Source organism: Otolemur garnettii, unplaced genomic scaffold, assembly GCF_000181295.1.
Source record: "Otolemur garnettii isolate 467f Iridium unplaced genomic scaffold, OtoGar3 scaffold00228, whole genome shotgun sequence".
Taxonomy (NCBI): domain Eukaryota; kingdom Metazoa; phylum Chordata; class Mammalia; order Primates; family Galagidae; genus Otolemur; species Otolemur garnettii.
Window position 1 is genome coordinate 1,997,739 of NW_003852623.1, and position 11,147 is coordinate 2,008,885.

An 11,147-nucleotide genomic window follows, 5' to 3' on the forward strand; every position below is an offset into this window, starting at 1 on the left:
TCTGCTCAGACGATGTCGTTGTTCTCCTGTGAAAAGAGGGGCAGGAAAAGCCACTGTACGGAAGTCTCAGAGCACAATATGACTGTACTTCAGACATGGTTCTGAACACATTCCATGAACTATAAAATTGCATCTCAGCAGCCTCACCCAGCTGGTAGTGATAGTTTACTGAGTGCTTGCCGTGCTGTGTAAATATTAACTCAGTCTACATAAAAGCCCCATCAAGTCAGCACTGCGAATCTCTCTGCTGTACATGTGGAGCACAGAGAGGGTAAGTAATTTGCCCCATGTTACACAGCCAGAGCTAGGCTTTAGCCTAGAGCTTAACGGTGGCCCCAAGCTTAGGATGCCACTTGAGAAAAGGAATCAGATTTAAGTTGAGCCTTTACAGGTGGCAAAGCAAGCATCAATTTACAGTTAAAAGTAGATGGACGGCATTCCTTCACAGGCAGGTGGCACTGTGTGTACACAGGTGCTGAAGTGGGCAATCAGCCTTCACACTTCCCAGAAAGCAAGTGTGACTGAGGTGTAAAGTGCACGGTTGCTAAGGCGAGTGAAGACAGTCACTGGAGCATTCGCAGGGGGGTGAGGGGGCTGTTTATCTGCTGCTGCCTCAGATGGAGAGCCCACATCCCTCACGCCGGCGTCTGGAAGTGAGTTGTAGCAGTCGAAGTTGGCTAGTCCTTTAAACCCTTATTGGTCAGCCGATCACGGAACTTTGCAGCAGGGGTGGGGTGGGTGGGGGTGGAAGGGAAACCGAGAAAATGCAAGTTCAAGGACGGGGGGAGGTGCAGCTTCAGAAGCGGGGTAGCGCTCTTCCTGCCTAGACACGACCTCTCCCTCACCTTCGCCCCGGCGACCCGGCACTGGGTCCTTATGGCCAACCATGAATTCAGACCCGTGTCCGGGAACGAACCCTGCTGCCCGCTCTCTAAGAGGGCCCAGATCTGTCTTGGCGTCGGTCTCCTGGTCTTGACGGTCGCCGTGGTGGCGGCCGTGGTGGTCGGAGTCTTGATGGGGCGCCCGCCGCCCCAGCCCTTGGAGTGGAAGGGGCGAGGGACCACAAAACACTTCCCCGAGATCGTCCTGGGGCGGTGCCTCATCTACACGCAACTGGTGCGGCCTGCGATGAGGTGAGCCGGCCCCGCGGGTGCACAGCTGGCGGGGCACCTCGCGGGGGAGTCGCCGGGGTGGGCGGTCGTCCGGGTCACCCAAACAACTGCTCTTCTGCAGACGATCAGCTGCTGCCCGCGGGGCGATGCTGAGCGGGGAGCCCCGGCTCGCGTCTGCGCGCGTCCGGCTGCCTCTGCCCGTCGCCGGCGACCCCTCGGCCGAGACGCCTGCCTTCTGGGCAAGATGCCCCTGCCCAGCCCCGCGCCCTGTCCGGCCTCGGCGCTTGCAGGGAAAATGACCCAAAGCGCAGGGTGGGGAGGGCTGGGATGTTGACATCTTCAACTCTGCAAAGAGTTTCCGTCCGCTGCAGCTGCCCAGGAAGTGCCGGGACAGTTACACACACACACACACACACACACACACACACACACCCTGCATCTGGTTAAGTGGCTTGCAAAGCCTGCGGTGGAGGAGGAGGCGTGGACCGTTAGTTTTATTCGTTTGTGTACAAGGGCACCTGGATTCTTGCGTGCCCTAAAAAGCATTTGACCTGAGAAATCGTTAACAAAGCAAAACAGCCTGGTGTAATCCTAGCACGCTGGAAGGCGGAAGGTGGAAGGCCAAGGAAGGTGGATCGCTTGAGCTCAGGAGTTCAAGACCAGCCTGAGCAAGAGCGAGACCCATCTCTACTAAAAATAGAAAAACTATCCGGGGTTGTGGCGGGCACCTGTAGTCCCAGCTACTCAGGAGGCTGAGACGGGAGGATCGCTTGAGCCCAGGAGTTTGAGGTTGCTGTGAGCTATGATGCCATGGCATTTACCCAGGGTAACTGAGTGATACTCTGCCTCAAAAAAAAAAGGTATGGGGTAGTTACTATTGGTATTCACATTTTACAAATGTGCAAATTGAGGTAGAGAGTTGTGTAGATTGTCCGAAATTTGCCTTCAGAGACTGAACTCTAGCCACTAACCTACACTGCCTACCTCTGCTGTATAGACAGAGTGACTATATAATTTATCGATCATATCTCCGGACTCTTGAAATAGAAAAGATAATAATAGAAAATACTATTAATAAGTCTGCAGAGTCACCAGGCTTGAACCAGGACATACGATCACCATATCCGTGGGTGCTTTAGGACCATGGGTTCTGGAGTCACACTGTTTAGGTTATGACCCGTCTTGGTGAGAGCTTGGGCCAGTTAATTTCTCTGTGCAGTTCCCAACTGTGAAATGGCAGCATTCCAAGTAGTACTTAGCACATGGGGAAATGCTGAGGATCCAGAGTAATAATCTTGTCATGTAATAAATTCTTTTTTTTGGAAATGAGCATCCCAAGACACCTTCTCACAATAATAATTATAGATTAAGGACAACTGTTTAAAATGGATACTTGGTGTTATTTAAATCACAAGGCAGGAAATCAGTCCTCCAGTCATGGAATTTATATTGTTTTTAATTTTTTATTAGTTTTCTTTTTTTTTTTTAGCTCAACATCAACACTCGATCTTGGAGATCTTTCAATCTCAGTATGTGTAGACCTACCTCAAGCCTATTAATAACTCACCGTATCCCAGAGAGTAGATGTAACCATTTCCTATTCATAGGAAATTAGGATGTTTCCAATTTTTCAATCCTATTCATTCATTTACCAATCATCTGTGGAGACTGGGCGCTCGCAGCTCAGTGGTTAGGGCGCCAGCCACATGCTCCGGGGCTAGTGGGTTTGAACCTGGCACAGACCTGCTGAACAAAATAATAATAATAGCTGGGCATTGGGTGGGTACCTGTAGTCCCAGCTAATAGGGAGGCTGAGATAAGAGAATCGCTTGAGCTCAAGAGTTTGAGGTTGCTGTGAGCTATGGCGCCACAGCACTCTACCTAGGGTGACAAAGTGAGACTCTATTTCAATTAAAAAAACAAACAAACAATTATCTGTTGAGCATCCCCCATGTTCCAGGCAGCAATCTCGCTACGGGAGTGAATGACAACATTCCCGCTCTCACAAATCTTCTGTCCTTCTTAGGAGAAGCTTGATGGAATGTGCATCTCCGTATGTACCCTTCGTACATTTAGGATTGTTCTTGTAGGGTAGACTTCTAGGGGTGGAAATTCTGGGTCAAAGGGAGAATCACGCATATTTTGATTTTTCCAAATTCCAACATTTTTTTTTTTTTTTTGAGCCAGAGCCTCAAGCTATCCCCCTGGGTAGAATGCTGTGGCATCACAGCTCACAGCAACCTCCAACTCCTGGGCTCAAGCGAGTCTACTGCCTCAGCCCCAACTATTTCTGAATTCTCTCCAAAATAGCTGTGCCATTAACCCTCTCATCATCAGTCTATCAGAGGGTGAGCCTTCCCACAATCTCCTCATTGCTGAAGATTTTCAGCTTTCCAAATTATACAGAAAATAGCATCCATTTTTCTCTGATTATCAGTGAGTGTGAACATCACGCCTGTGTTGACCAGCCATTTAGATTTTTCTATGATTTTTCTATTCATAGGTATCCTTGATCATTTCTATTGAATTGCTTATTTATTTCTTATTACGGGAGATCTTTGTATGTTTTAGGTAATGTTCAGACACCTATGCAGTAAAAGTCATTAGTACAAAATGTACAAAATGGCAAATTTTTATCCACACTTTGGAGAGAATTACTATAGGGCTGGTGCTAAGGCTGATCCTGGGGCTTCACAGAAGAAGAAAACACAGGTCTTGGTCTCCAGGGTCCTACAGCCAAGAAGTGGGGGGAGGATCAGAGCAACATAGGACCTTGTGATCTGTGTGACAGAGAGGTTTGTACATGGCCGTGAGGGGTACCAAGGAAGGAGCTATTGCTTCTTTTTCTTTTTCTGTGGGGGGGGACAGAGTCTCACTTTGTCACCCTCAGTAGAGTGCCATGGCATCACAGCTCCCAGCAACCTCCAATTCTTGGGCTTAAGCGATTCTCTTGTCTCAGCCTCCCAAGTAGCTGGGACTACAGGCGCCTGCCACAATCCACAATGCACAGCTTTTTTTTTTTTTTTTTTTTTTGCAGTTGTCATTGCTGTTTTAGCTGGCCAGGGCCAGGTTCGAACCAGCCACTTTTGGTGAATGGGGCCGGCGCCCTACCCACTGAGCCACAGGCGCCGCCTGGAGCTATCACTTCTGCATGGCTAGCCCTGCTCTGATTCTGCGGGGATGTGAGTTACATACAGGCGTCTATAAAAAGAGGGCTATGTGAATTGCTGAACACAGGAGCAAAGTGCCCACACAATGCCGTGGGATGCAGATATGGACATCACCCACAGGGTGGGGCAGAGGCAGGAAGGGTTCCATGAAAAATGCAGCATTTGAAATCTTCCTTTTGATAGAGTTTCAACAAGGGAGTGTTCCGAGGAGGGCAGGCTACCCTGTGAAGAGAAGCCCCCAGGGTCAGAGAAGATGCCACTGGGAGGGAAAATGGGCCAACTGATTGACTAAAACTCTGGAAGGTGTTAGGACCTTGCCCTGGATCCCACTGGTGGGAGGCTCTGCCCCGGCATTGTCCCACAACCCATACCTTCTTAGCACACAAGAGTATGAGAGTGACATTTGCATGGGACAGAGTTCCAGCATGCTTTCCCGTTGGGTGACTGAGGGGTGACCACCTGCTCACCATCAGGAGTCTTAGTTGGACTATGCGCTTCATTGGGGCTGTGGACGCTATCACGTCACCTGGTCTTAAGCTAAAACACTTAGCTTTATGATTACCGGGTTTCCTTCAATCCTGGCTTTTGTTCTGGGGTTCTAAGACAGAGACCAGTGGCCAGAAGTCTTAGAAGCACTAAGACTCAGTGAGGAAAACAGAGCTCCCAGGTACGGGGCCTGGGGCCGCCGGGTACGAATGGGGAAGTCAGGCGGCAGTGCTGGCTGTGGGAGGAAGTGTGGGCTGGGGGTACCTCTGCAAGTAAACTGCATGTGGGGCCCGTGGGGCCTGGGTGCTGCCAGGATATCAAAAAAAATGTAGTTGTGGGAATAGAATCTTCTAGAAAGAAAGGCTATCTGGACGCCCCAGTGTGGGTATGATGACTGATGAGATGGGAGGGAGGGAGAAGGACCTACTTCTGCATTTTTTTGCCGAGTGTTTTGCTTCAGAGGCTGTTCCCAGCAAGGTTCCCATTGGTCCCCACTGCTCAGGTGATGCTCCTTGCTCGGGCATCGCACATAACAGTGGAGGAAATGGGGGCGTCTGCCCGGAGATGGCTTCTGTTCTTTATCTCAGCGAACGTTCCAGGCTTCTCCGCTTCCTCCTTCCCTTGTCGTCTCAGGACTTTAGAAAAACAGCGACCAAAAGTCAGGTCTGATACTTTGAAGGGAAAAAGATTGGGAATGGATCCTTATGGGCTGTCTACAACGTACAGGGAGCTCTATGTAGTTTATTTATTTGTTTATTTATTTATTTATTGCAGTTTTTGGCTGGGGCCGGGTTTGAACCTGCCACCTCCGGTTATGGGGCCAGGGTCCTACTCCTTTGAGCCACAAGCACCGCCCCCCCCCCCCAGTTTATTCTTTTTAAACTGCACCAGAATCCCGTGAGGAAAGCCTTGGGATCCACAACTTAAGGACAAGCAAGAGGACCTTAGATGACATTTGGCCGTCTCCTCCCGGTACTCAGGTTGCCTGGGCAATTTGCGGGGCCCAGTGCAGAATGTAAGGGGCTCACTGGGGCTCATTGTTCAGAAGGCAGGAAGCAGCTTTTCCTTCTCTTCCAAGACCGACCTCTCCTCCCGCAGGGTGGTTTTTATTTGCTGTTTAATGTTCCCTGGGCCCAGGAATACTTGCAGGGCCGGGGCATCTGGTGCGTTTTCTGCCCACTTCAAGGGCAGGTCATGAGGATGTGGGGGGCGGGCCCGGGTCCCCTTTTCACGGAGGCTTTGTCTTTGTTCTTCAGGACAAAGGGCCTGTACTTTATCTCCACAGGTAAAGTAGCAGACTGTCGTGTCTTCCCCTTGTTGCCAGGACCAGCTCTTTCAGAATCTCCTCTTCTTTTTTGTTTTTAATTTCAGATTAATGGGAGGGTACAAACAACTAGGTGACAGTGTTTGCATGTGTTAGGTATAAACCGTGTTGTAGTTGTGCCCTGCGCCCGGGAGGTGTGCCGTACGCCCTTACATTGGGCACAGTAGGTGGGAGCACCTGTTAGTCAGTGAGTAGCCACCTCGGTTATCAGACCAAACAAACACAGAGCGTACATGTGGAGTGTGGTGCTATCCACAGTTGCAGGCGACCACTGGGGTCTTGGACATATGGCTAAGGGAGGACTGTGTTAGCGGAGAAGTTGAACATGAAGCTGGTTCGTGTGAGTCTGAGGGTACTGGATGGAGAGGTCTGCGCTGGAGATAAAAGAGCTGGAAGTCAACAGCACGTAGATAGAGACTCAAGGGAAGAAGATGTTTCGGAGGAGCGGGTGGAATCAGTGTCCCCGTGATTCTGATTGGTCAAGTGAGATGAAGACTGGAAACCGACCGCTGACTTTGGCAGTATCAGTTTGGGGGGAGTGACCGACCACGAGGAAAACCTGTCTGGAATGGATTTAAGAAAACAAAATGGAGAGAGGAATTGGAGACTATGCACACAGACAACTCTTGCAAGGGTTTGCAGTCTGGTGAACAGAAATGGGGTAGCGACTCGATGGATATGGAAGTGTTCAGGATGGAAGAAACCGAGGCTTGTCTGTGAGGCAGCTTCTTCAAAGTGGGCTGAAGAATCACCTACGTGAAGAGTACTTGATGGCTCTGCTTTGCTATGGCCTTTTACACCTGTTACCGTTGGCCTACCAGTGTCAGCTTCAGTGACATTATTAAAGTGACTCACTCACTTACCATTTTTTGCAAAACATGCAACTTAGTAAACAAATTTGTTTCATTTTCTGCTTATCCAGTTTTAGGCACAATTTAATTAGATTATATAATTAAAAAAGAAACAGCAGGCTCAGCACCCGTAGCACAGTGGTTACAGTGTTGCCATATACATTGAGACTGGTGGGTTTGAACCCAGCCTGGGTCAGCTAAACAACAATGGCAATTGCAACAAAAAACATGGCCCGGCATTGTGGCAGGCACCTGTAGTCCCAGCTACGTAAGATACTGAGGCAAGAGAATTGCTTAATCCCAATAGTTGGAGGTTGCTGTGAGCTGTCACACCGCAGCATTCTACTGAGGGCAACATGGTGAGACTCTATCTCAAAAAAATCAATCAATCAATAAAATAAAATAAACAGTAAGCATAAACACATTTATAATAGGTATATAAACAACCAAGTAGATAGAAACCAAAACTTTTGGGTGTAGCAGAAAGTAGTTTATTAGCTTTATAGAAAACAGGTAACTGTTTTGTAGAGAGAATAATGTTGTTTGGTACAGTGACTCACTGGAGGAGATTTCTTTTTTTTTTTTCAGATAGGAAATTTTTCCCCCTGCAATGTAGAATTAGCCAGGCATTATTCTCCCCAGGAAAGGAACCCCTTAGAAAAAGATCAGGCCACCAAACCACAAAGACAGTTTTCTTAAATGAGGGTGGTGGAAAAAATAGCTGTAAGGGGCGGCGCCTGCGGCTCAAAGGAGTAGGGTGCCGGCTCCATATGCCAGAGGTGGGGGGGGGGTTCAAACCCAGAAGCCCTGGCCAAAAAACTGCAAAAAAAAAAAAGAACAAAGAAAAAAAAATAGATGTAAGATGCTATGAAGAAACAGGAAACTGAACGACAAATGGAATCAAGAAATAGTTTCCCTGTGTGTGTTTCAAGCACTGAGGTATTAAAAGGGGAAGAATGGTTATAGTCACAGATTTTTGTAGTTGATCTGCGTGGGGTGTGGGAGATGATCCTTTTCAGCAAAATATTACCAGTGATTGTCTATGCTGAAAGGAGGGATGATCGGGATCTTTTCAGTCAAAAAAGAAAGTGAAATTTCTGAGGTCAGAAATTTGCAGAATAAATGCAACAAGAAACTAACATTCTTTTTCCCTTCAATAACTGATTCTCTCTTTTTCTAATCATTAAACTTTTACTGTGTAGAACGCTTGGGGAAAATACAAAATATAGAAAAGAATGTAAAATCACTTAGCTCCTGAAAATAGCATTCCAAATAGTGGAGAATAGCACAATTAAAACAAGAAAAACTTCAGGAAACCCACACGAGAAAGCTATATATATGCCTGCTTAAATGCACAGTCTGAGCATATCTGGTTTTATAGAAATAATTCAGTTTTTCCTATAACAATCTTTTTTAATTGCTAAGTTCAATTTCCCACTTCCTGCTAAAAGATATCACACATAGTGCATCCGCATTGTAGAAAGTTATTTTACACATTTAGTCTTTGGATATTTTGAAGCTATTAGTAAAGTTTGCTTTAAAGGGATATTATGAATTTCCTAGGGTGTGTTTTTATTTGGCCATGGTCCGTATTTGCCTGTATATTGTCCAAATGTTCCTTTTCTTTCATTATGACTAGTAAGCAAATATCATAAAGTGATTTCCGGGTTTGGCACTTCATAGATGAAATCTTAGGAAATCCATGATGATGTTGCTTCAACAATTACCTTGGTTACAGGAGAAACCGTTTATTTATGAGCTACATTGTATCTGTAGCAGCGTCTAAGTTGGCGGTAACTCTCCCTGGGAACTCTTGAAGGGCCACAAAAGACTAAAAAAACCCAGTTGAAAGTGGGAGAGATTTAAAACCACAGAGGAATGTTTAGACTAAATCAAAGACCATCATTCACATTTTGGGGACCTGCGTCTGTGTTTTAATACTTTCGGGTACAATTTCTTCAAAGGTACTTCTGAACCTCAGGATCTGAACATACCATGTTACCCCTGAGAACCTCACACTGTGTATTTGCTGGGTCTAGTTGTCTTTAATCTTCCTACCTAAGGAAACTTAGTATATCCTCCTTAATGTCCTTCCATCCTCCCTCAATAGTCTCTAGTCACTATCTCCTTTTATTTTTTTATTTTTTATTAAATCATTGCTATGTACATTAATGCAATCATGGGGTACAGTGTGGTGTTTTCATATACAATTTGAAATATTTTCATCAAACAGGTTAACATAGCCTTTATGTCATTTTCTTAATTATTGTGTGAAGACATTTATATTCTACTTTTAGAAAGATTCACTTATACCCTTGTAAGATAAACCACAGAGGTGATCCACCAATCACCCTCTCTCCACCCACCCACCCCTCCCCCTCCCCATCCCCATATTCTTAGGCTATAGTTAGGTTATAGCTTTCATATGAAAGCTATAAACTAGTTTCATAATAAGGCTGAGTACATTGGATACTTTTTCTTCCATTATCTCCTTTTATTTTTAAAAGTAAAAATTAAATTTATGAACACTCTAAACACATGGAATGTTTATGGGATAATATTACAAAGGCTCACTTACTCAGCTCGCAGTTAATAGACCATAAAAATCGGCCATATTTGCTTTACATCTTTTTTTCTAGTTTTTAAAGAAATAACGTGTTGCAGGTTAAATCAAAATATCTCTCCTCAATTTTCTCCTTTGTCAGAGGGAAATATGGCTAAATGTTTCTCTTCTATCTTCCTAAAAATAACCTCTGCTTCTTGGCACGGATCAACCTGTCCTTTTGTCTACACATATTACATCTTTTGCGCTTCCCTTTTTCTTTTACTTAACATGTATCTGGACTATCAGCATAGCTCCACTTCATGCCAGTGATTACACAGATTCTACTGAATTAATTTACTCTAGACTTGTATTGATGAACACTGTTTTAAACATTTTGCAATATATTACAAACCGAGCTGCAATATAACCCCTCTGTGTGGATCTGTGTCTAAGAGAGAATTCTAGACATGGAATGACTAAATTTAAGCATGTATTACTTTTAATTTTGAAAGAAGAGTTGACAAATTTCTCTTCCCAAGGCAATTATCTTCCTAAGGCAATGAAAATTCCTATTTCCCCATATCTGTGTAACAGTGCCTTCAAATTTTCTGATTTGGCCAGTTTGGTAAGGGAATAGGTTTCTAAAGTTTAATTTTTATTTGCATTTATTGTGTGTTTTTGCCTCATAGAATGAACTTCACTTTTCTAGTTATAATATACCCTGGTGATACTAATGACATTATTTATTTTTATTTTTTAATGGCTTATATTTAAACGTACTGTAAATTTATCATGAAGAAATTAATGCCCTTAAATTTATCCCACTCACATTTGATGTGCATCCAACAGAACCGTGGGTGTCAAACAGGCAAAGGGGTGGCTGTTAACACTACAATGGACCCAAGAAAACACACTTCACTGTTGTTCTAGCCTGTTGTGCAGATGGGACAAAGCTGCCACCTCTGATCGTCTTTTAAAGAAACCCATTTCCAGAAGGAAAGATTCCAAATGGAGTTACTGCCCACATGCATGAAAAAAGTGTGGATGAATGAAGAAAGCATGAAAGTCTGGTTTAACAAAGTCTGGCCACAAAGCTCTGGTGGATGGTTTAAAAAGAACAGCTTTCTTTGGTTTTGATCACTACAATGCCCATGTTACACAAAATGCAAAAGCAATTGCAGTGGACTTGAAAACCCATCCTGCTGGGACACCTGTGTGCCAACCAGCCCCATGCAGTGACCAAGCCCTTTGAGGCCTGAATGGAGAGTGGATGTTGTCATCGTGGATGTAGTCAGCTGGTGAGGATTTAGAGTTTGTAGGTGATGACCTACAGACAGAATGAAGAAAGCGTCCACCACCCAGGCTTGTGATTGGGTCCTAAGATCGTGGAACAGTGACAAGAAGGAAGTGGCTGTGAACTTGCTTTAAAAACACAGCCTCAGTAACCCTATGGATGAAACTGAGGATGATGAAATTTACCAGGATGAGGAAAGTGACTCATCAGAAGACACCAGTGATGCTTGTTCCTTCTGCATCCACAGAACTTGTAAATTTCTCTGGTTTGTGCTACATGCTTATAGATATTCTTAGCACATCGTATATGCTCAATAAATATTTTCTGGCTTAATGAATTAGTGATTTCTTTTTTTTTTTTTTTTT

The 11,147-nt window shown here is 45.1% G+C and overlaps 1 protein-coding gene across 1 annotated transcript in view; it reads left to right on the forward strand.

Annotated features, from left to right (window-relative positions):
- The first annotated feature begins 853 nt into the window (after window positions 1-853).
- CD38 (CD38 molecule) overlaps window positions 854-11,147 on the forward strand; it is a 33,788-nt gene continuing 23,494 nt past the window's right edge. Inside the window, exon 1 of the mRNA XM_003802037.2 lies at window positions 854-1,133. Within this exon, the coding sequence (XP_003802085.1) occupies window positions 877-1,133 (257 nt within the window). The 5' untranslated portion in view covers window positions 854-876. The remainder of the gene's footprint in view (window positions 1,134-11,147) is intronic.